Source organism: Notolepis coatsorum (genome assembly GCF_963971535.1).
Source record: "Notolepis coatsorum genome assembly, chromosome: 6".
In the NCBI taxonomy this organism is placed as follows: domain Eukaryota; kingdom Metazoa; phylum Chordata; class Actinopteri; order Aulopiformes; family Paralepididae; genus Notolepis; species Notolepis coatsorum.
The window spans coordinates 181,644,776-181,671,736 of NC_140170.1; the positions used below are offsets into that span (position 1 = coordinate 181,644,776).

General features: G+C 46.2%; 2 protein-coding genes across 2 annotated transcripts in view; one reads left to right on the forward strand and one right to left on the reverse strand.

Moving 5' to 3' along the window:
- Positions 1-26,961, reverse strand: part of LOC311230844 (uncharacterized protein) — a gene marked incomplete at both ends in the record, with an annotated part of 512,928 nt that overhangs the window by 434,074 nt on the left and 51,893 nt on the right. The gene's annotated exons all lie outside the window — the stretch shown is intronic.
- Positions 2,941-3,309, forward strand: LOC311230889 (histone H2B-like; the record flags this gene model as incomplete). The annotated part of the gene is made up of 1 exon (XM_084317278.1): positions 2,941-3,309. The coding sequence occupies one exon, from the start codon at positions 2,941-2,943 to the stop codon at positions 3,307-3,309; it is 369 nt and encodes a 122-aa protein (XP_084173404.1).

A 26,961-nucleotide genomic window follows, 5' to 3' on the forward strand; every position in this document is an offset into this window, starting at 1 on the left:
GGCTCTTTCCACAGCAAAACGGTAGGCAAGGCACCCGGGTCTAGAAATGCAGGCTTCAATCTATGTTGTTTAGTCTATCTGTTCAGTACTGCTCAGCACTGTTTTAAGATGGACACTGACCTCTTCTTCTTCTTCTTCTTCTTCTTTAGAATTTCCCGCAGGCGTATTACTGCCCTCCTCAGTTCTTATACTACGCTAGTGGTATGGTTTCCATAGTTAGGCCTCTGGTAAATCAACTTTTGATTGTTTACCCTCTTCTTCTTCTCATCTTCAAAACACATTACTATCGACTCTATCTCCTTCTTCTCTGCTCCTCTTGCCTGTCCAATACTAATAAATACAATAACGCTATATCCTCTGATACAACTCTGACGCGTGCAGAAATGTCAGCACTGACTCTGTGATCAGCTGGTGGTTCTCATTATCCATGCCAAAGAAAGATTTAAGAGAGAAGGAAGAGACTCCCAACTCTACCAGACTTTTATAAAAGATTTCCCTCTCTTTCCTATACCTTTCACATTCTAGGAAAGCATGCCCGACAGTTTCAGTCTCTCCACATTCACACCACCCATCTGGATGTTTTCCCACAATGCACAAGGTACTGTTCAACCCACAGTGTCCCAGACTCAATCTACACATCTTCACCCTATCACTCCTTGACCCATATCCATCCACCTTGATTTTGACCCGAGGCTGCAGAGAGAAATAGTGCCTTCCCTTGGTCCCCTTTTCCCACTCAGCCTGCCACTCAGCCTCAACTCCTTTCTTTATCTTCTCTCTGAGTTCTACTCTTCCCATTGAAATGCCTATCTCTTCCTCCCTTCTTCTTCTTCTTCTTCTTCTTCTTTAGAGTTTCCGGCAGTGTAGACGCATCGTGGCGTATTACTGCCCTCCGCACTTCTTTTGATGGTCTCTTCTTCTTCTTCTTCTTCTTCTTCTTCTTCTTCTTCTTCTTCTTCTTCTTCTTCTTCTTTCTTGGCGTATTTCTTCCCTCCTCAGTTCTTATACTACACTAGTTGTTACAAAGGGTCAGATTAAACCGAATATATGTATTTATTGATTGATATATATTGCATAATATTTGTATATCGTTTGATATCCCTTGTGTATTCTTTGTACATATACACGGAATGTCCCTTTAACCTAGTAGTTACACAGACCATAATATTTCGTTCTCCTATTGGATGGCGTGCCACCAGCGCCAGTGCCGTGCCCCTAGAGCCGACTTGAAAGCTACCGCCATGACATGTCTCAACATGCCCGCTTCTGCCCAGGGCTACGAGACAGTGAGGAGGCTGGCACTTGTTTATTCCCCGTACATATAAATATGGCGCAGGCGAATACAGGACTTCCTTTTCGGTTCAGTTGAAGTTCAGTCTTGTTCAGTTCAGTTACCCAAGTGACGCCTCACCCACTATGCAACGTGCGGTGAAGTGGGCCCGTATTGCCCCAAAATAGTCTTGTTTTATCCTAATACGTTTGTTCAACGTATCATTCGCTATTTACTAGTAAGCCTTCATTACGAGTCAAAGACCACGTGAAGTGAGTAATTGTGCGTCTACATAGAGCACTTATAGCCGCGTGCAAATAGGATAGTATTAACGTCAAGTTCAACTGTGAACCACCGCGCACCGGAGGATTTACACCGGCGACAGCAGAGCCCTTTCCGGCAGGATTACTATTATTCTTCATTGCTTTGACCAGGCTGTTGGAAGCGGAGAATAACCGTCTACCCCACTGCTGTGGGACCTGGCCGTGAGGACATCATTCGAGCCCGTCTCTGTTGGACCAGAGGCTCCACGGCTTACACCTGTGCTGCTGCATACTGAGAGTACAGCGGCTGCCTCCCGTCCGCTGGCACAGGGAGTAATATCGCCTCCGTGGACCCATTGACTTTGCATAGAGCATTGCCTCCCCCTGCTGGCTTACAACCAGTAGTACCCCCCTTCCAGTATCTCCAGCTACCTCCCCAGAGTACCATAGATAATTCCTAATATTCATTATTGATTTGCCTATGCATAATTCCTTTGCCTTATAAGCGCATCTAGTAATGTAATATAATATCCTTTGCTGCTAATAAATATTCTTCTAAACAAGTACTTGTGTGGAAACCGTATCATTGTGGAGGAGTTCTCATCATATACTTGTGTACGGTATGGCCAGAATAATGTACATAAGACGGTAGTGGTTTAATGATACCATACTTGATTAATACAGTCAGGGAATTGTACCCCTCAGTTACACTAGTGGTGTGCCATCTTTAGGCCTCTTCAACACACACTTTCTCCTTCTTCTCTGCTCCTCTTGCCTGTCCAATACTAATACATACACTAACGCTATATCCTCTGGTACAACTCTGAAGCATGCAGAAATGTCAGCACTGCCTCTGTGATCAGCTGGTGGTTCTCATTATCCATGCCAAAGATAATTGTTGAATATATATAGATACACAAATGTTCTAGAATGTTTGGTTATGACATCATACTGTGACATCACAAATGTTCTAGAATGTTTGATTATGACATCGTACTGTGACATCACAAATGTTCTAGAATGTTTGATTATGACATCATACTGTGACATCACAAATGTTCTAGAATGTTATGACAAAAAAGATGGTTCAATGACTTTATCTAAATCCAATCAATATTACTAATGCCGTTTCAATGTAAGGTTATAAAAATAAACATATAAACATGCATAAATACAATAACCTAAATATATAGCTTTGGCTTCTCTACAGAGAGTAAAGCAGAACAAAATCATGGCTGAAACTCTTCCGCCCTCTACTGGCTAAATGAGAACTTAACTTCTATTAGCTTTACACACGTGCGCCACGACCGACCAATCGTATCGTAGTACTATTTGCATTGACCTCCTACAAATAAGGCAGGAAACCGTAAGCGACCGTCACCATTCGATTCTGATAAGCCGTCGAATATGCCAGCCAAGCGAGCGCCCAAGAAGGGATCCAAGAAAGCCGTCACCAAGACCGCTGCCAAGGGAGGCAAGAAGCGCAGAAAGTCCAGGAAGGAGAGTTATGCCATCTACATTTACAAAGTCCTGAAGCAGGTTCATCCCGACACCGGCGTTTCCTCCAAGGCCATGGGGATCATGAACTCCTTCGTTAACGACATCTTCGAGCGCATCGCTGGAGAAGCCTCGCGCCTGGCTCTCTACAACAAGCGTCGCACCATCACCTCCAGGGAGATCCAGACCGCTGTGCGTCTGCTGCTGCCCGGTGAGCTGGCGAAGCACGCTGTGTCTGAGGGAACCAAGGCTGTGACCAAGTACACTAGCTCCAAGTAAACTACCCTGTTCACTGACTATTAACCCAAAGGCTCTTTTAAGAGCCACCCACTCTGTCCTGAGAGAGTTATTCCTATTATTATAATGATCGCGCTGTTCATCAAAGTGGTTGAGTGCCCGGTATTGCCTTTCGTTTGAACAGTTATTATCATGGTAGGGGTTCTGTCGGGAGATGAAGTTGTATGTTACTAATTGATTAATAAATTATAACTATAACTACTAAATAACGAATCATAGTTTGGATGGCTATTAAGTTGCAAATTATATTTACTAGTCAAAATCCTGTGATTTTAGGTTGACAAGTAGCTAGATTGGATAGACTAGCTTAGTACATCACATTCATACAGTCAATTAATATATCATCACCTGCCGTATTAGAACCCTGATCAATAATACATTATTGGACTTTATAATACACATGGATAATGTTGATTTTAGCATTTTCAAAGTGGAAATGCTATTCCAAAAATAATACATTCCAGGCTCATTTAATTATAATGAAAAAGATTAACTACCCCATAGCCAAACACAGGTCCTATGATTTCCAATAGTCAAGTGCAAATAGTATTCATTATTTGATCATATGAGCTCTATTTCTGTACAATTTACAACCTTGCGTTGTATGTTAAATGCATTATTACAACAACAATAACCTTTTATAACGTTATTGTTGACATCAAACTCCAGCAATCAGAGTCTAAAATCTGACTTCATAAGTAACCCTCAGCAATACTGATCATCTCCGGTCCCCTCTCCCTCCATGTTTAGCAGGATACACAGCCTCCACATCTGGCTGAAAGGTTACTCTGCTCATCAGGCACCCCCTGTGGTTTGGACTTTTCAACAAATTCACTAATAAACCACACCATGCTCTCTCCACTCATAATGGTAATGCTTCAAATCTAGTCACAATTTCTCTAGATGTGTTTCTGTCATACAACATAAAATCACAGATTAGGGCCTAACTTTTCTGAACAGTATTTACTAATAAGGACACTTTTGATCAAACTGATCAGCAGCTCAATAGTTGCTTTTATGTTTCACAAGGTGCTCTGAATCTGCCCTTACAAAAAAATATTTTCTGTTTTACCATGGTACCAGTCATATAAATTATTTACCATGGTACAGCCATATAGTAAATGTAATGGAACCATTAATAACATGGTTATAACATGGTATAGTCAATTTTAAACCATGATATCAATGGTACATGGCATCATTTGTTATCATAGGAATGCCAGGATACATTTTTGTAAGAGATGTTTCAAAATGGAAATGGGGGACCCTGATGTAAACAAGACAAACGTCTTTCTCTGGTCTGCATCCCCTTAACAATTGTGTGTATTGAGCTGTACTGTATTGTACCCATTCTGCAATCTGTTAAATATTGATTGATTGATTGAACATTTTATTAACAGATTGCAGAATGGGTACAATACAGTACGGCTCAATACACACAATTGTTAAGGGGATGCAGACCAGAGAAAGACTTTCGTCTTGTTTACATCAGGGTCCCCCATTTTCAATTCATCATAACATATATGACACACATGACATACAGATAGACAATACTGCTACATCTATACATTATGACATACCAGATTTACAAATACAATATTGTTTGTGATACAAAAATAGTCTAAAAAAGAGAGTATACATTTGACAAATAAACTGTACATTGGAGGAGTTTGGGTAGGAGGGGGTGGGGGGAACTGTACATTGAAGGTGGTTGGGTGGGGGGGGGGGGGGGGGGGGGGTAACCGTACATTGGATTATCGACGAAACCTTACTTGGTCCCAAGAAGAGGGTCTTGTGTATTAAATAAAGTTTTCATTCATTAATTCACTCTGGTTCTGGTAAATCCAGTAGCAATACACACAATTGTTAAGGGGATGCAGACCAGAGAAAGACGTTTGTCTTGTTTACATCAGGGTCCCCCATTTTCAATGCATAGTGACATTTATGACATAAACAACATACATGGCATCATGACATTTATGACATAGGGACATACATGACATACAGATATATAGTACTGTTACATTTGTCACATATACGATATGCAAATATACAGTACTGTTACCCAGAGATCCTAACAGTAAATATATACATATGACGAGGAGGAGACTGTACATTAGGAGGGGTGGGTGGGTGGATAAAAAATAGTTCATGGTTCAAAGTAATGGGAAAAGGGTACTAGCTCGCCATCAATCAGAAGCTAGCCACAAGACTTGCATTCACGCTCTTCAGCACACAGCCTCCCTGCCTGGCACAACAACCACAACAGTAGGGTCTATAGTCACAGTCAGGACGCATCTATGCCTTCTACAACGCTGTTCGGTTTCCGGGTTCCTCTGATTGGCCGCTGACCTAGGCTAGCACGCCCCACTTTACCCTCTCGCGCTGTGAAGCGCCAGCGGGGCGATGCAGTGGTTTCTCCCCAGCCTCCGTGCGCCGCCGCCGGCTTGACTCGGTCCAGCAGCAGTGGCCGTCTTCCGCCGCCTGCGGTATCCTCCCTCCGAGGCGGCTTGTTCTTATTATTATCCCCCATTGTTCAGGTCGACATGGTCGCACAGACACCCATTGGAGGAGTAGTGGGGGAGAAGAAGAGGAATATTTTTAAATAGCAAGAATTATCGACTGGCAACTCTGTGCTTGTGAATGAATGAAAACTTTAATTAACAGATTGCAGAATGGGTACAATACAGTACGGCTCAATACACACAATTGTTAAGGGGATGCAGACGTTTGTCTTGTTTACATCAGGGTGCAGCTGCAGCTGCTGGTACTGTATGGAGAGAGGCACACAACAACAGACAGACAGCCGGTTTCAATCACTGAGTTGTCTGTCTGTTGTTGTGTGCCTCTCTCCATACAGTACCAGCAGCTGCAGGTATGACGAGCAGAGTTGCCAGTCGATAATTCTTGCTATTTAAAAATATTCCTCTTCTTCTCCCCCACTACTCCTCCAACGGGTGTTTGTGCGACCATGTCGACCTGAACAATGGGGGATAATAATAAGAACGAGTCGCCTCGGAGGGAGGATACCGCAGGGTAAAGTGTAAAGGGGGGCGTGCTAGCATAGGTCAGCGGCCAATCAGAGGAACCCGGAAACCGAACAGCGTTGTAGAAGGCATAGACGCAGTCAGGACAGTAGGCTCTACAAGTAGGCTCCCTTAAAACGCTAACGCTATTAAAAAAAAGAATACAGTGGAGGTTCAAATAAGAATATGACTTGGCCTGAAAAAAAGTTCAGTCAGGAGATTTTGTTCTGCTTTAATCCCTGAGAGCTCTAGGAGATCCAGGGATGGGAGAGGGAGGGAAGCGGTAGAGGAGAGCTCTAGGAGAGGTAGAGGAGAGCTCTAGGAGGAGATCCAGGGGTGGGAGAGGGATGGGAGAGGTAGAGGAGAGCTCTAGGAGGAGATCCAGGGGTGGGCGAGGCACTGGGAGGCTGTAGCCCTCTTCTCTGACACCAGGTCCAGCATGGGGAGGAGGAAGGTGCTGAAGGACTGGGCATCGTCTTTGGACCATTCATACTTCTCCATCAGGACCTGGAACAGACCCCATGGCTTCAGCTTGGTGATGTGACGCAGGTCGCCTGAGAGAGAGCGAGAGAGCTATAACAAACTGCCTCTTTGCACTGCTGCTGCAAGACATTGCACACACATCCACACACTCACTATACAAGCACTCACTTTTGACACTTTGAATACTTTATCACTACACCATATTTGATCTATTTAATAAAGAGATTTGCACTACATCCATACCGCATCTTTGCATTTAGCATTTTTAAAAGTTTGCATTTTTGTACCTCATTGGTACTTAGGTTGTTCTTTAGTTGTATTGTATATTACCCTCTGAGCAATTTTACGTTGAATAGACGTTTAAAAGACGTCTAAATGGCCCATAGACGTCTAGGCTAAAGTCGGTCTAGAATGGGGTGAAAAGTGAAAGTTTGGTAGACGTCTATTCCAGACGTGTTTTCAACGTCTAAGCTTAGACGTGTTTTGAACGTCTATGTTTAGACGTTGTTTCAACGTCATGACATAGACGTCTAAAATCAGTCTAGAATGGGGTGAAAAGTGAAAGTTTGGTAGACGTCTATTCCAGACGTGTTTTTAACGTCTAAGCTTAGACGTGTTTTGAACGTCTATGTTTAGACGTTGTTTCAACGTCATGACATAGACGTCTAAAATCAGTCTAGAATGGGGTGAAAAGTGAAAGTTTGGTAGACGTCTATTCCAGACGTGTTTTTAACGTCTAAGCTTAGACGTTTTTTGAACGTCTATGTTTAGACGTTGTTTCAACGTCATGACATAGACGTCTAAAATCAGTCTAGAATGGGGTGAAAAGTTAAAGTTTGGTAGACGTCTATTCCAGACGTGTTTTTAACGTCTAAGCTTAGACGTTTTTTGAACGTCTATGTTTAGACGTTGTTTCAACGTCATGACATAGACGTCTAAAATCAGTCTAGAATGGGGTGAAAAGTGAAAGTTTGGTAGACGTCTATTCCAGACGTGTTTTTAACGTCTAAGCTTAGACGTGTTTTGAACGTCTATGTTTAGACGTTGTTTCAACGTCATGACATAGACGTCTAAAATCAGTCTAGAATGGGGTGAAAAGTGAAAGTTTGGTAGACGTCTATTCCAGACGTGTTTTTAACGTCTAAGCTTAGACGTGTTTTGAACGTCTATGTTTAGACGTTGTTTCAACGTCATGACATAGACGTCTAAAATCAGTCTAGAATGGGGTGAAAAGTGAAAGTTTGGTAGACGTCTATTCCAGACGTGTTTTTAACGTCTAAGCTTAGACATGTTTTGAACGTCTAAGCCTAGACGTTGTTTCAACATCATGACATAGACGTCTACCAAACTTTACATTAAAGCATGAGCGTTGAAAATGCATTGTTTAAACATTAACACATCAATAACATGGAATAGTCAAAAGTTAGCAGTTTTTATAATTTCTTTTTATTTTAAAATACTAAAGGCTGGCCCAACACACATACATAGCAACTGAACATTTTGAAGATTAAAGATAGAGCTGATATCGGATCTATTTGAGCTAAGGGGCGGCGCAGAGAGGGTTGCATCCTCCCAGTCTTCGGCACTTCGAGACAGCCGGAGAGGCGCAGAGGGGGTCGCATCCTCCCGGTCTTCAGCACGGGACGTCCAACACTCCTGGACAGCCACTGACAGGGAGACGGGACAGGCGTTAATACAACTCACGTGATTGTGATGGGCGGACATAGCAATAGATACAAGTGGTAAGCATTAGTAGGTTACAGCAGTAGGGATGACCCCCGGAAATATTGTGTCTATTACTAGGCTTGCTTAAATTGTGAAGAAATGAGAATATGAATTAAGATTTTTCTTTGCATCTTTGACAGTGAATAACACCATGCTAATAATGACCAAACATTAAAAACTGCCACTGATCTCGTTCAGTACCTTCTTGAGATCATGTGTACAAAAAAGTCTAAGGAAATTAATAAAGGGAATATGATTAAACCGAAGGTTCTGTAGATACAGTACTGAATTCTCCCATCCGGACCAATGCCATTAGAAATATTATAGAATAAGGCGGTTAGGTGGCCGAGCGGAGATTGCGTTCGTCACCAGCCCCGGAGCTGAGCTGGATTTGCCTGTTCGAATCCAGCTCACAGCTCCGGGGTTGTCACCAGCTTGGCTGGCCGTCTGCACTGATACAATTGGCTGTATCAGAGGGTGGGAGAAGCTGGCGGGGTGGGTCCGGGTCGTTGTAAACAGCGACTCCTACAGTTCGGTCGGGGCGCCTGCTAAGCGCGGATTGGACGTGAGGGGGATAGTGTGGTCCTCCCACACGCTACGCCCTCTCAATGAGAATCCGCGCTGCCAGGTGAAAAGAAGCGTGATTGGCTGGACGTGTGTCGGAGGAAGCACGTGGTAGCCTCCACTCTCCCAGATGATCTGACTGTGGGGGGTAAGTGCGCAGCGACCAGGAAGGGACTGGGAATTGGCATACGACTAACATTGGGATGGGAGAAAATCGGAGGAAAAATGGAGGGGGAAAAAGACCAATAAAGAAAGAAATATTATAGAATAGGAGGCGTATAAATTACCTTATTATAGCCAATTCGCACATTTATATATATATATATATTTACATATATTAGCTACATAAATATACTGTAACAGGTTAAGCCTTTGAACATTAAGGCAACCTGGTAAATAAAATATTGCTCCACTTCTACAAGGACATTTGCATATTCTTGGTATCTAGGGACATCTATGGACCTCAGGGAACGTAGTCACAGTGTCAGAAATATTGTGTCTATTACTAGGCTTGCTTAAATTGTGAAGAAAGGAGAATATGTAAGATTTTTCTTTGCATCTTTGACAGTGAATAACACCATGCTAATAATGACCAAACATTAAAAACTGCCACTGATCTCGTTCAGTACCTTCTTGAGATCATGTGTACAAAAAAATCTAAGGAAATTAATAAAGGGAAGATGATTAAACCGAAGGTTCTGTAGATACAGTACTGAATTCTCCCATCCGGACCAATGCCATTAGAAATATTATTATAGAATAGGAGGCGTATAAATTACCTTATAATAGCCAATTCGCACATTTATATATATATTTACATAAATATACTGTAACAGGTTAAGCCTTTGAACATTAAGGCAACTTAAAGGAACACTCCCAACATTTTGGGAAATTAGCTTATTAAACATCTTCCCTGGAGTTAGACATGCATGCATTGCATTAGGCTTAGGGAACACCTGGACCGTTAGCCTAGCTTAGCTTCATCCGTGGAAGTAGGTGCTACATTAAGCCTAGTTCCCAACAGTCATGAAATACAATACCTCTCCTATCTCTCCTCTGCTCTCTGCCTCTAGACATTTTTTAAATTCCGTTATCCGTTCCAACATACACGGTAGAGGGCAGTCTCCTTAAAGGCCCACTTGTCTCGTAGACCCAGGGCTGTACACTGCGATGATATCGTCGCGAATTGCCCCTTTAATTGGCCGTTGCGATTGGTAAATATTATCTGGGGGCGGGCTTGCGAGTAGTGCTTTCAAGCCTTGGATTCGCATTTCACTCCTAAATTATCCAAGGCGTGTGATGACGCGATGACGTCACTCACGCGAGCTGAGCAGTGAGCACTCAGCAGGTATGATCAGCGGGAACAATCGACTGAGCACTCACTCTGATAGACTGGCTGACTGTCTGATTTAGCTATGAAGAAAAGTAAAGTTAGTATTGCTTCATATTTTCGACGCGTTGTTCGACCTCCTATAGTGAGCCGAACTGAACTGAACTCAGACACACGGAGAGAGATGTGGCATCTGCTCCTCCTCCAGCCCTCTCGCACCCGTGGCTGTTGTAAACACTGGGACCTCGGTGAGCCTGCCAGCCGGCTAGCTACTGATAGCTATCAACAAATGCTCCAGTAAGTCTAGTAGTGCATGATAGCTTGCATTACTTACTGTTCAAAACGAAACGTCCCATTAACCTGTTCCACCCCACGGCCACGGTACCGACCCCTTTTTGACATTATTATCATATATTAGTATTTTTATGAGTGATGCAATAATTTAAACGTTTTTAAAATCAAACGTTTTCAAGTATTATTATCACTACTATGTCACAAATACATGTAGAATGTAAAACGTTAGGTTGGCAATAGTTTAGCAATAGGTTAAAAGTGAGTTTATATCATTTTAAGTTTTTATTTTTCACTCGCGTTTTTGACGCTGAAGCGTAAATGGAAATGTTGAACCATGGGAATTGTAGTTTTTTTGCGGCCATTTTGAAGAGCGCCTCGCCAGCTATCTGCCAGCGTCGGAATTTCTCAAAACTACACTTCCCATGGTCCGCTATGGTCGTTCAAAGTTCGGCATTCTGAATGAATCATATCAATAATTGTTATGATTCGCGATAATAAGCTACAAAAGGTAACGTTTTTGACAAATATTGAAACGCAGTCAGTTTCTCCACACTATTGTAATCATGTAGGAATAATTAGATCTGAAATTAGTTACAAAATGATTACACTGTGGGAGAAATAAAAAAGTACAGTCGATTACATTAAATATCTGTATATGTTATTATACATGCCTGGTGATACTATATCCAAATTGAACTCGGCCATTTGAAAGATACTATATGTATATATATATAAATGTGCGAATTGGCTATAATAAGGTAATGTATAAGCATATATTCTATATTCTATAATAATATTTCAAATTGCATTGGTCCGGATGGGAGAATTCAGTACTGTATATACAAAACCTTCAATTTTATCATCTTCCCTTTATTAATTTCCTTAGATCTTTTGTACACATGATCTCAAGAGGGTACTGAATTAGCTCAGTGGCAGTTTTTTAAGTTTGGTCATTATTATCATGGTTTTATTCACTGTCAAAGATGAAAAGAAAAATCATAATTCATATTTTCCTTTGTTTCATCAGAATTTAAGCAAGCCTAGTAATAGACACAATATTTCTGACACTGAGAATACATTCATTGAGGTCCATAGATGTTCCTAGATACCAAGAATATGCAAATAGCCCTTGTAGAAGTGGAGCAATATTCCATTTACCATAGGTAAACATTTTATGCAGATTTCACCTGGGGTGGAACAGGTTTTAAACTAAATAGTTCAGATAGCTCCGTCCTGATATCAATGTCTTATAACACTGAGTCGATGCGTATTCGAGCTGAGGGCACGCTGAATATAGTCAATAGGGAGCAGCTGCAGCGCCGGAGAATCCTGGCCGTAGCTGGAGGCTACAGTATAGGGCCCAGCTTCAGCTCCGGAGAATCCTGGCCGTAGCTGGAGGCTACTCAGTACACACAGACAGTGGAGCTGGTTGCATATAGCGAGCATTTAGATGCGTGGTGGCGATGTCTCGCAGATAATACAACTACAAGTATGATTATATAATATATATATTTTATTAAAAAAATAATTATATAAAAACAATCGATATAAATAATGGTAAAATTGTTATTTAAAAATTTGCCCCTAAAAAATATTTTTTGCCCCTAAATTTCTCATTTAGGGGCAAGTGTGCCCCTAGTGAAAAAGCTTAGCGTACAGCCCTGAGACCACCCTTTTAAATTAAAACGGGACATGACTGCATTTGTCATGAGTCTCTAAGAGAAAGTCATGACATTAATAATTCAAGCAATTCAACAAGTGACTAGTCAAAACAAATACAAATTGAAGGGAAAAGCTGTACTAGGACTACAAGTGTATCACCAGTTTCATAAAACCCCTTCCTCCCATTGTTTTTTGTTGCATGATGATCATGAACACATTTATTATGCATTGTATTTTTTGTTTAAATGTCAACATCATCTGTCCATCCTCAGTACATTTACTATCGATATAATATACGCGTCTGACTTAATCTGGTCTTTCCAAACATAAACACAGAAAGTGAGAACGCATGCCTGCCTGCCTCAACCTGCATCTTTGTACATGCATATAAATACCTGTCCATCATCTTGTTAGTGCAGTCGCGGACACTCTTTCCCCCGATCCCCGTCAATGTGGATATCTGAATAAGAAAAAACCAAATTACATGTATATTAATGTAACATCATGTACAATACGATTTAAATCCTTTGAACATATGAGTCAGTAATCCCTATCCTATGTTGTGGCTGAAGGTTGTTTAACACAGCAGGAGACGATATTTCCAATTGTAACAAATAGGTAATTTATTTAAGAAAAGAAGTTCTTAACAGCAAGAGCTATGGGTCGAGCAGAGGATCACCACAGCTTGAACAAAAAACACTCTGTTCCCAATCCCTTTGCCTGTCCCCTAAATCCCCTCTCAGTCCTGCCCCCCCATGACAGATATGATGACGTATCATATCATGTCAGATCTGACATGACGTACATTAAGATGATACGTAGATTTAACATCGGAGAGAGAACATGAAGAGAGATAAACAAGATATGATGTCCACACACGATATGATGTAGAGAGTGAGATGTGTGTGTGTGTGTGTGTGTGTGTGTGTGTGTATGTGTGTGTGTGTCTGTGTGTGCGTGCGTCTGCGTACAGACGTATGTGTATTGTATGTGTGTATTGTGTCACAGGGAATGTGTGTGTGTGTGTGTGTGTCGGTGTGTATGTCTGTGCGACTGTGTGTGTCTGTGTACGTGTGTGTCCGTGTGTCTGTGTGTGTGTGCTGTGCCTGTGTGAAAGAGAGAAAAGAACAAGATATGAAAGCATACAATGTACGAGATTACCAGCACACAACATGCCGTACTGAAATGTCCATCTGTTCCAAATTGTTTTAAGAACGTCAGCCAGACCGTCTTTCAGCACTGCTAGTTGACCTATATTAAACTAGTCCACCCCACACACATTTTCCCCAACATTCCCCCATTTGGGGCTATCCCTAGTCCCACCCAAATCATATAACCAAGAAAATGTGAACGTCTAACTAAACGAGACGCTTTGACCCTTTTAACCTCCTTCCAGTTAAGAGTACCCTCCTCCCGTTCGGATGCACTCCTTCCCCTACTTAGATGCACCTCTCCCCGTAAGGTTTAGGCAGTCCGCTACGACGCAACAACCAGCTCCTTTCTCAGGACTGCCTTGTCCGACGTCGGCCCCTCTCCCCCAACAGAGATGCAGGTCTCCACTTCCGGCGGTAAGGTCTCCTCTCATGAACGGAAGCAGTCCCCTTATTTTACCTTCAGGTGCAGTTTAAGGCTGGGTCCCTTTCCAACCTTAGGAGAGACAATCCAGATTCCTCTGAATTGACACCCCTTACCCTTCTGCTTCCCAGTGGTTCTTTTCAAACCTGCTGATCACAGAAGCACAACTCGCCTACTAACCCTGTATCGGTTAGTAAGGTTACTGTGGCCTGACTGTACATTGAGCCAGGTGCATTCATGCCACTGTTGTCCAGTCACTCACGGTCCCACATCCCGCGTGTCTGTGACTATAAACAGGGTCATAACGCTCTCCCAACCGGCTGGCGACCCAGTCGATAGCGACCTCATAGTCCGTCATCAAGTCAGGACCCCAAGCGGCTGACTGTCCGTAGTACCTATCAGCCACTCAGTTTAGAAACCGACGGTCTTGTCCCCACCCCGCTTGCTCCGGGCATGGAAATATTGACCGTTTTCGCCAGCCTTGCCTGTTCACGGCAGGAGCTGTGCCCCCTACGGTGCACCGCCCTGCTCCTAGGTGTGGACTGTCGCCCACGTACCACCCAGTGCCCACACCAACTTACGTGCGACGTTTCCTGGGCCGACTAGACGGTACCACAGTGGTATGTTATTTCATACCTCGTTACGCACGAGGGCCTTCAGTCACTCCCCAGCACTATATAAATGTGTTTAACGTGCGCCCAGACTCTTGCGAGCCCACTGCCGCCTGTTATGGTCTAGAGGTTCGGGGTGCCTACCCCCTCCCTAAACCATATTTATATAATAAAAGTTTAAATGGCTGATCTAAACAAGAAACCTAGCCATATAATAAATTTTAAATGTCTAACTAAACAAGAAACCTTACTTCATTCACTGGACCCCTAACGGACCAACAAAGGCTGACTACCGTTCTCACAATAAACACAAAACCGCTCAAAACAAGAGTAATAATAAAACATCAAAAAAAAATACCCCAATTTATAATCCTAACCTGACAGACAAATCCCCCCAACCTCCACCGCTTACCAAATGAGCCACAGTTCCGGCCGGAAACCGCGACTCTCATCAGGGAAAGGAGAAGTTGACCGTCAGAACTAAACATAGAACATCCCTCCCAAAAAAATGACATTGTCTCTTCCATAACATTGAGTCCCAGTGTCCATCGCTCAGCCCCCCTTCCATGCCCACGCCATAGTCTCCTCACCGTATTGCCAAAAGTCACATTTTGCCAATACAGCAACCAACACGCCACACCTCCAGTCCTCGTAGAAGCATGTCCCCATGCCTGGACGGGAGGCGCTGGTACCGACCTCACCACGTGTCCCCCCATCTTCGACGGGAGGTGCCCATCTTGCCCACTGCGTTAGCCCCCCCATTTGTCCCTCCAGTCCCCAGAACCGATCCCCAGACCACTTCTTCTCAATGCTTCCTCAGGCTCAGAACCGACACTCTGCCGATGCCCCTTCCCATTCCGGTTTGACCAGGACCACAAGTAAAATAAACAAAAAATAATAAAAAAATAAAAAACAATGCAATGATTTTCAATGGTTGCAATCTCTATGCCGAAGGATCATTAGAAAATCAGACTAAAATTCCTAGTTAAAGGAATAAACCAACAAAACTGCACTCAGACCATCCCCCGTCACTCTTAAAGGAAAGAACCAACAAAAAGAAAATGTCCCTACCTCACCATACCCCTAATCCTCTATCCCCTCGTCTCCCTCTAAGGCAGCATAAAGCTGAGGATATGGCCCGATTTGTGGCTCAATCTCTTTCTGTCCCACCATCAGCATTTGGCTCGTTACGTGTGAAGTTACCAGCCTACCCAAGAGAGGCATACCACAACAGAAAAGGAGAACCAATATCAACCCTGCCACCCCGATGGATATCCCCGTCTGCATCACTATGCTTCCCCACTGTCCCAATCTTTCCAACACCCCACTCCCCCACCATTCTTCATTCCGGCCAGAATTCCCCCTCAACTCCTCCCTCAAATCCTTCAGCTTAGCCATGGCCTCGGAGAACTTTCCCCCTGGCCCCACATTCGTCGGAATGAATGTGCAGCAGTACTGTCCAAACATGGAACAGACTCCACCCTTCTCCGCCATTAACCAGTTCAGAGCCTGTCTATTCTGCCACGCCACCGTACTGGTCGCGTGCATCTGGTCCCCCATTGCATCCAACGCCTCCTCGGTGTAATTGAGATACCGCTGCTGATTGTAAAACAAATAGTTGATCCACCCGGTGTTCTTATTGACCGATATCCATGGCAGAATAGACTCAAACCCTGCCGCAATCTCATTCTTAGCCATGAACTCGGCTGGAATGCCCCTTGGCTGTCCTATGCTGTCCAGATACACCCTTGGGTCTGCCTTGTAGCTACGCTTCGTTCGAGAGATAGGAGACTCAGAAGGTCCTTCCGTCACTGATAATGGTAGGACCACCATTGGCATGATCGCCTGAACCCGGGCACATCTACCTGACCAATCTAAAGGAAGTGTATTCCTCAACCTCCTACCGCCGCAGAGCCAGTATTGGTCCGCCAGTGCCATATCCTGGACATGAAAAGGGCAAGCTACAGGCCGTGGGTTGGTATCCACTCCCTTTAACACGACCCCGTGTCCACACTTTCCTTCTTTCGTGCAGTTAGTCGTGATGCTCCAAATAGTAGTGCACCGCCCCTCTGCCACCTCCCCTACATCCCGGGTCCCCTCCTTTTGCAAGCACTCGAAATCCTTGGTCAGCCATAGTTTGACACCTCTGGGTATTGGCAACCCCGTCGCTACCCCCTGCACACGTACATCCAATTTCCTACAACGTTCCCGCATAGTGACATCCTTGAAATCCGTGACGTTTCCTGCCGCCTTAAAACGACTAGAGCCGAGAAACCCCAAACACTCTGCCTCGCACCAAGGGCGACTATTATGGGGCCCCTCCCATGCCTCTGCGTCCCTGTCACACTGAGCCCAACTGAACTTCGTGCCCTTCACCAGCAGCCTATCCGGACGTGCCTTGGAGCAGACATAACAATCCTCTATCTGATTCTGCGCGCTCGTGTACTGGACCCACTTAAACCACTCATTCCCTAAAGCCGCCCTATACATCGGGTCAGCCTCCGGGTCTTCCTCGTCATAGTCATAGTCGCCCCCATCTTGTTCCCCGGAAGGAAGCAAACCCCTCAACCTGGCCCAGAGTGAGCCCACTGAGTCCCTCAATGTTCCGGCTGTCCTCTGGAACATATCCTGTCCCCCCACCTCTTCCGACTCAGTGTCCTTGACCTCCCTTTTTCCCCTCACCCCTGTCCCCTGTGATTGGTTCGGGACAGGCTCAACTCTCCTATCTACCCCCACAACCCGATCCTCGTTAGTATAATGGTAAGTATCCCCGCCTGTAACGGGGGAATGGTCAAAAACATCAAATCAAAAACATGCCCTTGCGGTCCTACGGGAAACACCCCGTTTGGTTGTAGTCTTATCTTCTCCCCCCCTTCCTCGATGGAGGGAAGAGGGGGCGCCTGATTCTGAGCCTGGTCATGAAAGCCTGCTGGTACTTGAGCCTGAGCGGGACCCCGTGGGACTCCTACCCACTCAAACCCGTCATCCTCAAGGACGGGTCGACCGTGACGGTTCTTAATGACGTCGTTGTGCCCGGCCGACCGTCCGCACACTGCTGCCAACATCTGCGGGAGCATCAGCAGGCACTGCACCTTCCAGTTGCCGTCTCGGACCCTCCATGTCGGGTTCTGCATAACTGCGATCGATTGTATCCCCCAAGAGATCGCCGCTGGCCTTTATGCAGTGATTGAAGTGGAACCAGGTCGCTGATCCTTTGACTTGGACTGCCGTTCCAGTCGATCGGATCACCTCGTACGGGCCCTCTCTCCGGGGTGATGACCACTTTCTCTTGTGGACCTTTACGAAGACCAAGTCCCCAGGGATCAGTCTCGGTTTGGTGGCTTCCTTCTCCGCCTCCTTTACCCCCTTTCTCTCCTTTCTCTGCTCCTGTCGAAACACAGCTTCATGTATTTTAGTCACTTGCTGAAGATATTTTTTCAGATCTTGCTCAAAAATATCTAATGCCGGGCCCCTAGCCAGGTGTCTAAATGGCGGTGCTGGCATGCTGCGGCCTGTAAGCATTTCATGCGGTGTTAGCTGTGTTTGGCGGTTTACGCTGCTTCTAATAGCCATCAGAGCAAGTGGCAAAGCATCAATCCAGTTAAGCTTAGTTTGCATACAGATTTTCAACAGTTTGTTTTTAATGACCAGATTGGCCCTTTCCACCTTCCCCTGCGACCCGGGACTATAGACACAGGAAAGGCGCTGTCTTATACCTAATTTCTGCATCAGCCCTTTAACCACCTTGTCGATGAACTCGCGGCCATTATCGCTTTGTAATATCGTGGGAATTCCAAATCTCGGAATGACCTCGCGACACAGGAACTTGATCACTGTGTCCGCGTTCTTGTGTTTAGATGGAATGGCCTCAATCCAGCGACTAAAGCAGTCCTCTACTACCAGGAGGTATCGTTTGCCCTGCACTGGCGTTATCATGTCTGTATAGTCCATAATCAGATGTCTGAATGGTCCCTCAGGGAGGGGTGTGTAAGCCGCCACTGTCGGTACTCCTTTGCGCACATTGCCCTGTAAGCATGTTAAACACCTGGCTAGTGTAACGTCAATTTGTGCCTGAAGCTTTGGGGACCAAAATCCCATTTTCGTGATTCGTTTCAGGGTCTCTGCTCTTCCACAGTGATCAACACCATGAGCCTCAGGTATCACTAAGGACAGAAGATCGATGGAGGCGACTATCAAACCGTTATGACTCCTCCACAGACCATCTGCCCCCCTTACAGCCCCCCTCTCCGTCCACGACTGTTTCTCGGCCTGCGTGGCTGAGTCCTGAAGATCACTCAAATTATCCTCAGTTACCTCAGTCGTCAGTTCGGCCGCAAACATCAGAACAGCCGTGGACGGCACCGCAGCCGCCGCCTTCGCGGCCTCGTCCGCCGCGTTGTTTCCCGTCGTCACAAAGGACAGGTCTTTTCTGTGTGCCTGGCACTTTACGATAGCAATGCTTTTGGGCAACTTTACAGCCTGAATAAGCGCCACAACCTGCTTGTGGTGAAGGATCGGTGAGCCGTCCGATTTCTTAAAGCCTCTTGCCTTCCAAATGGCCGCGAATAGGTGGCATACGCCATGCGCATACGCCGAGTCTGTAAAGATGTTAACCGTGCGATCTTTAGCTATTATGCATGCCTCTGTTAGTGCTATTAGTTCTGCAAGCTGGGCCGAACATGGTTGCATGCATTGTCCGGCCTTTCTTGTTAGTGTTTCTCCGTTAGGTTTGCACTGTACGACGGCGTATCCTGACCTTAAATTTTCCCCCTCCCGATAGCAGGACCCATCCACAAAAAGTGAGAGTTCTGCTATCGCGAGCGGGTCGACTCCCAAATCAGGACGGAGTTTCACGAAAGCCTGTACCTCCACCTCACACTCATGCGGTTGACCCTCGCTCGGGAGTGGTACCAGATCCGCCGGGTTACTGCCGTGGCATGTTTTTATCGTAACGTCCGAGTACTGCAGGAGCCTCATGTAAGCCTGTTGCCGTTGGCTGGTCAGAACAAATTTGCCTCTTTCAATCAAGTTTGCCAATTTGTGATGTGTCCAAATGCAAATGTCATATCCCATTGTCATGGCCGTTGCCTTCTCATACATCAAATGTGCTGCGGCCAGGGCCTGATAACAAGGTGGCAGACCCTGCTCCACCGGCGAAAGAGCTCTAGAGTAATATGCTATCGGTTGTTTTTTCCCACTCCCCCCCTGTGTTTGAGTCAGGACAGCTGTCGCATGCTGCGCTCTATGTGAGACGAATAGGTGGAAACACTTCTCATAATCCGGCAGCGCCAGGGCAGGGGCCTGTAACAACAGACGCTTAATGTTTATGAACGCGTCCTCCCCCTCCTCGGTCCATGTCAAGGGAGCGCGAAGCTTGTCTGTACCCGCCTCTTTTATCATCATCCTCAACGGCGCTGTCGCTATCGTATAGTCCTCCACCCACTCAGAGCTGTACCCAGTCATCCCTAAAAACGTCATCATCTGTCGGACCGTCAATGGCCTAGGTGCCTTGGATACAGCTTCGAGCTGCGTGGGTGAGATGCTTTTTATGCCCTTTTGAATGACGCGAGACAAGTACTCAACTTTTGGCTGGCAGTACTGCAGTTTTGATCGGGATGCCTTGTGGCCTCCCACGGCTAATCCACTCAAAACTTTGATGGAGTCCTCATGGCACTGCTGACGTGTATCCGAGCAGATTAGAATGTCATCTGCATACAGTAAAACCGTGCTGAGTAGTGTGTCGCACACTCCTTGCAAGTCTTCCTTGAGCGCCTTCGAGAAGTAATGCGGCGAGTGCGCGAACCCTTGTGGCAACCGGGTGTAAGAGTATTGTTTCCCCCTGTGGGTAAAAGCAAACAGATACTGAGACTCTTTTTCCAATGGAACACTGAAGAATGCCTGCGTGAGATCAATGACCGTATAGTACTGCGAGCTACTCGGGATGTTTGTCAGGAGGGTGTGTGGATTAGCGACTTCCGCCTCTGGTCCAGACACCACGTCGTTCACCGCCCTCAAATCGTGTACCAGTCTGTACCTAGCCCTGTCCGCCTTTAGCACTGGGTGGATAGGTGTATTACATCTGGATTTGAAAGGGACGAGCACTCCCCCCTTTAACAGTCCCTCAATCTGATGTGATATAGCTTCCTCCGACTCTGGCTTCATTGTATACTGTCTGATAAAGGGTGGTCTACAACCCTTCTTTAACCTGACCTTCACTGGCTGTGCCGACAATATTAGACCCACATCTGTGTCGTGTTTTGACCACAACCGTTCCGGGGTGCGCGCCAACATGTCCTGTTCCAGCAAAGCATCCGCCTCTGGAATAACGCAAGGGTCTCCTGGTAATCTGATTACTTGCGGTTTTGCCAAAACTGAAAAGGAAATCATTATTTTTATGAAACTCCCATCTGCGCTGTTCCAAATTAGCGGAGATTCCGTGGAGACCCACCTTTGAGTCTCGGATTCCTGTATCATTGAACCTAGATGTTCGGATTCGTAACCAGGATTTATTCTCAGAGTGATGTGTGGGGCGGCGTCTCTTAGTCTATGTTGTTCCCGTAGATACTTACCCGTGTTAACCCTCAACGCCGCGCCCTGTCTCCCTACAATTATCGTAGATGAGTTAATCTGCACCTGCTCGGGCTGTCCCTGCAACCATGCCTTGTTCCTAACTAGGTCACTATTCGTCAAATATTGTAGTGTGCAATGTGCCTCCATGTTTGTTTGTCTAGACTGAGGCAGTTGGGTTTTCAGAAATGGCTCCCAGGGGGCACAGACCCTTTGCAGCTCTGCATCTATGTTGCCCAGCCAGAACACAGTGGCCTCTTTCTCCCCCGTCCCTTGTAGCATCATTTGGTACACGTCTTGTTCAATTTGAATCCCCTCAGGCGTACATAGGATTTTACAGCCTAGTTTACACATTGCATCTCGTCCCAAGAGATTGCGCGGGGTGCTGTCCGAAATTAATACAGGTATTGTTCAAGTTCAAGTTCAAGTTCTTTAATAGTTGTCATACAGAAGTACAGAATACTTTCATACAAAATGCTTCTTACTGTTACGCTCCAGAGACTGTGCTAGACAAGATAGTATCAAATAACATAATAACATAATATAGCATGAATTTAGAAGAAGAAAATGAGGTCACAGTTGTTCGGTATAGACATATGTACAATGTTCTGAGTTACCATATAATATACAATACACAATACTATGCAGTGTACTAATGTACAGTACTATCTAGTGCAAAGCAGAAATGGGATGAGGTACAATTTTAGGTACAATTTACAGTAAGGTGTACGAGTTGTAGTGCAATCCTTCATCCATAAATATAAAGTGTGGGGAGTGGGTGCTACAGTGTGTTTGTTTAAAGTGGGTGTGTGCTATAAAGTGTGTGTAGTGGGTGCTACAGTGTGTTTGTTTAAAGTGAGTGTGTGCGTGTGGATGTGTGTGCTATGTGTGTTTGGTGGTTGTTGTTGTGTAGTGTTCATTCATTGTTCGTTTAGCAGCCTGATGGCCTGGGGATAGAAGCTACTTCTGAGTCTTTCTGTGCTCGCCTTGAGACTCCTGTATCGCTTGCCTGACGGCAGCAGTTCAAAGAGGCAGTTGTTCGGGTGGCTCGAGTCCTTAATAATTCTCTTAGCCTTCCCCTTGCAACGCTTGTAGTAAATGTTCTGGAGGGTGGGGAGCCCCCCTCCAATTGTGCGTTCGGCTGCACGTGTCACTCTTTGTAGTCTGCTTTGGTCTTTTGCAGTGCTATTCCCAAACCAGGAGGTGATGTTGCCGGTCAAGATGCTCTCTATTGTACATGAGTAGAAGTTCTTAAGGATCTTCTGGCTGACTTGGAACTTCCTTAGGCGCCTGAGGAAGTAGAGGCGTTGTCGTGCCTTCTTCACCACACTGTTAATGTGTGTGGTCCATGTCAAGTCCTCGGATATGTAGGCTCCGAGGTACTTGAAGCTGTTGACTCTCTCAACCGGTGCCCCGTCGATGCTGAGGGGGCTGTAGTCCTTGACCCCCGACCTCCTGAAGTCCACAATCATCTCCTTTGTTTTGCTGACGTTCAGGGAGAGGCTGTTTTCCTGGCACCATCCCGCCAGGACCTTGACCTCTTCCAGGTAGGCCCTCTCGTCGTTGGCAGAGATCAGGCCCACCACCACTGTGTCGTCAGCAAATTTGACGATTGTATTGCTACTCCGCTGAGCCACACAGTCGTGTGTGTACAGGGAGTAGAGGAGGGGACTCAGAACACAGCCCTGGGGGGCCCCTATGTTGAGGGTGATGGATGAGGAGGTGCAGTTGCCTGCTCTCACCACCTGGGGTCTGCCAGTCAGGAAGTCCAAGACCCACTGGCAGAGGTCATAGCCCAAGCCCAGGTCCCTGAGCTTGGCTATGAGTATGGAGGGGACTATGGTATTGAATGCCGAGCTGTAGTCGATGAATAGCATTCTCACATAGTTCCCCTGCCTCTTGTCCAGGTGTGATGCTGCTGTGTGCAGCACATGGGATATGGCGTCCTCCGTGGACCTGTTGGGGCGATATGCAAATTGCAGGGGGTCCATGTTGATGGGGAGGGAGGAGCAGATGTAGCCCTTTACTAGCTTCTCAAAGCACTTCATGGCTATGGAGGTGAGAGCTACAGGGCGGTAGTCGTTGAGGCAAGCAGGCTTGGATTTTTTGGGTACAGGGATAATAGTGGACTTCTTCAGGCAGGTGGGGATGACAGCCTGTTCTAAGGACAGGTTAAATATGTCAGTGAATACTGGGGCCAGTTGGTCGGCACAGACTTTTAGGACGCGGCCGGGGATGCCGTCCGGACCTGCTGCCTTCCTGATATTCACTTTTTTAAAGGTCCGCCTCACCTCATGCTCTGTTACCCTGAACACTGCGCCTCCATCAGCAGCCGACCCCCCCCCCCCATTGCCGAGGCTTGTGAGCTGGTGTTGTTATTACCAGCATCAAACCTCGCATAGAAGGTATTGAGGTCGTTTGCTAAGGAGATGTCACTGTTCAGTTTGAGGGAGGCGCCTTTGTAGTCTGTCATCGTTTTGAGCCCCTGCCACATAGCTCTAGAGTCAGCTTGTTCAAACTGGAGTTCAATTTTATCCCTGTAGCGCCGTTTGGCCTCTGACACTGTCCTCCTTACGTTGTGTCGCGCCACCTTGTGGTCATTCATGTTGCCTGCCACTAGGCCGTCATTGTATGCTTTGGTGCGCTCTCTCAGAGCTTCACGGACGGATTTGTCTACCCAGGGTTTTTGATTTGGGTAAACTTTCATTTTGGTAGTGGGGATTGTTTCTTTCACCCTAGTACAGACATAGTCCAGCACTGTCTCCGTGTAGGCATTAATGTTATCTGTGTCGCGGAACACAATCCAGTCTGTGTTGTGAAACACTGACCGGATCGTATCCTCTGACGTCACATCCCATTTCTGCACCTCTCGCGAGACCACGGGAGTACTTTTAATTCTTTGTCTGTACTTTGGTGTAAGGAAAATGGATGCGTGATCTGACTTGCCAAAGCCACTATCAGAATGAGCCTTGTAGCCACCTTTAAATTGCGTGTAACAGTGATCTAGGATGTTACCGCCTCTGGTGTTGCAAGTCACATGCTGGTAGAAATCAGGCAATACCTTTCTCAGATTGGCGCTATTGAAATCTCCCAGTACTAAAATGGCGGCGTTAACGTTCGTCGCTTGTATACTATTTACCTCGTCGTGGAGTCTGGAGAGCGCGGCGTTGTTGTTGGCTTGCGGTGGAATATACACTCCGACCAGGACGATCGCCGTTAACTCCCTCGGGAGGAAGAAAGGACGACACTTGATGGTTATATATTCCAGTTCTGGGGAGCAGTGGTTGGATAATTCCTTCACATTCGTTGGATCACTCCAATTTTTGTTAAACATGAAGGCAATACCTCCACCACGTTGTTTACCGGACTCTGATTGTGTCCGATCCTTCCTATGGATAAAGAAGTGATCCGCTGGTTGAATCGCGTGATCTGGAACCTCCGGTGTTAGCCATGTTTCGGTGAAGCAAAGGACATTGCAGTCCCTAACGTCTCTTTGATATTGAATCCTTGCTCGGATGTCATCCAGTTTATTGTCTATTGATTGTACATTGGCTAGCAATATACTGGGAAGTGGTGTACGGTGTCGTCTGGATCTCAGCCTGTTTCGGATCCCAGCTCTCTTTCCTCGACGTCTTTTCCTGGGCTCTGGGAACAAAGGGTCCGGTCCCAGTCTCCGGAGGATCTCCTCAGGCCATTGATGTGGCTCGGAGAGCTGATCCAGCGAGTAATCCAGTTGGTAAGTTTCCCGTAATCCAATGTCTATGAGTGACTGACGGTCACTCATGGTCACTTGTTATGGTCTTGTTGTTATACGTCATAGAGATTGGATCTGATGTGGGTATTAATTGTGTTTTTCCCGAGAATCCGACCGTCCGAACATACTGTCCAGACTGGGGTAAGTGAGTGGCGTATTTTTGCTTTATGCAGGAAAAACCTGCTCCAGTGTCTGCCATCATCTCTGTTAATTTGCCCTCCACTAGGACCTGCAGAATAGGTTCTTGCTCAGCTCCCTTGGAAACCACAATCATTTGATTTCCCCCCATCGCATTCTCTGGGCACCCCTAGTGATTACCCCCCTGGTTTCGGGGCCCTCCTGTCTCCCCCTGGTCGTGGGGCCCTTGTGACTCCCCCTGGCGCACGGGTCTTCCATACTCCGAGCCGGGACGGTATGGTTGCCTACATCTCATTTCCCTGTGTCCCTGCATGCCGCAGTTCCAACAGTGGAAACGGGGAAACTGTTGTTCGTTCCCCGGTCCCTGTGTAAACCGTGGGCCTGATTGCCCATTCCCTGCCTGCCGCCTGGACGCCTGGTTCTGTGAACTATAGCCATAGCTTCTCACTACCTGAGGTGCAGGCGGGGGTCCCTGGTCCTGCATGGGTGGAGAGGTAGCAGATGACACCATTACTGCCTGCAACCTCCTTTGGGGCTGCAGTTGTTGCTGAGTTAACTTCCTTGAGTCATTTCTATCCTGATCCCTGACTTTCTGCTCCTGAGCCCTTTGCTTCTCCACACTATGTGTTACATGTGCACAGAACAAAGGATAAGTCATGTCCATTAACCCCACCACGTCTTCCAGTCTATTCTTAACCACCTCTGGAAGCCCTCTCATCACACTTTCTCTAAACATCGTTCTCTGCAACGGGTCAATTTCTGGGTTGTGTCCTAGCTCACCTCTCCACTCCTTCAGTACTTTGTTCACATAGGCGCCAGGCCCTTCCGTCTCCATTATGGGGTTGCCTGCCAGTTTTGCCGGATTAATACGTGATGGATATTGATTCCTGAGTTTGTACCACAACGCCGCTCTATGCGCGTTGAATATGTCTCCATCATGGGCCTGCGTGTCGCATGCCACTCGCATCGATGTATCACCCATGATGTCCCGGCAGGCACCAACTCCTAGCAAACGCGTCAACAGGGATTTGACGTCACCTACTGCTAGCAGAAAAGATGACGTATTTTCCTCAAACTGCGTGATCCACCTGGAGGCTCCTTCTGAAAGGTCCGGTAGTCTTACTATTAAACCATCGATGTCTAGAGGTGACCATGGCATGTGAAAGATATCGTTCCCCTTTATTAGCAGGGGAAACTGGCCTGTGCTTGTCACACTTCCCACGAATGTAGGGGCGAAAGTCAGGGTTCCTGTAATGTTTCCTTTCTCCTGTCCTGGTTTTGTGTCATTCTCATCTTCCTCCTCATTCAACAGTTTAGTGTGGCCACACGCCCCGTGTTTCCCTGATGTCTGCTGTGCCACATTTTGACGGGCCTCTTCCTCTATCTTCCTCCCGACTCCCTCCCTCTGCCTGCCCAGGTTCTCTACCTCCTTTTCCTCTGCATCATACAACTTCCGACGTACTGTCTCGCCATATGCCGCCAGGTCTTTCGGATAGAGGTCCTGCGGGGTCAGTTTGGGAGGGATATCTCGCCTAAGGGAGGTCTCTGATCTAGCGGGGGTTTCTGACCTAGTGACGTATTCTGACCTAGCAGGGGTCCCTAATTCCGTCTCCTCATATTCTCCTCTTATTGTCACAGTGCCCACCGGCAATTGCGTGACATAAGGTGGGGATGTTGGTTTCCCTATATCCGCCTCTCTCTGGTTTAGCGCTAAAGCTTCATGCCTGTATGCTCTCCCCTTCTGGGCGTAGAGCTTCATTACCCCCAACTCTTCTGTCCTCTTTCTCAACCTCTTTTTGCTGTTGTCGCCTGGCTTGTGGTTACGAATCATTACATTCATCTCTTCGCATACGTCGAGATCAAAAGTACCTCCGGAAGGCCATTTTGTGTCCCCGGCCTTTGTAC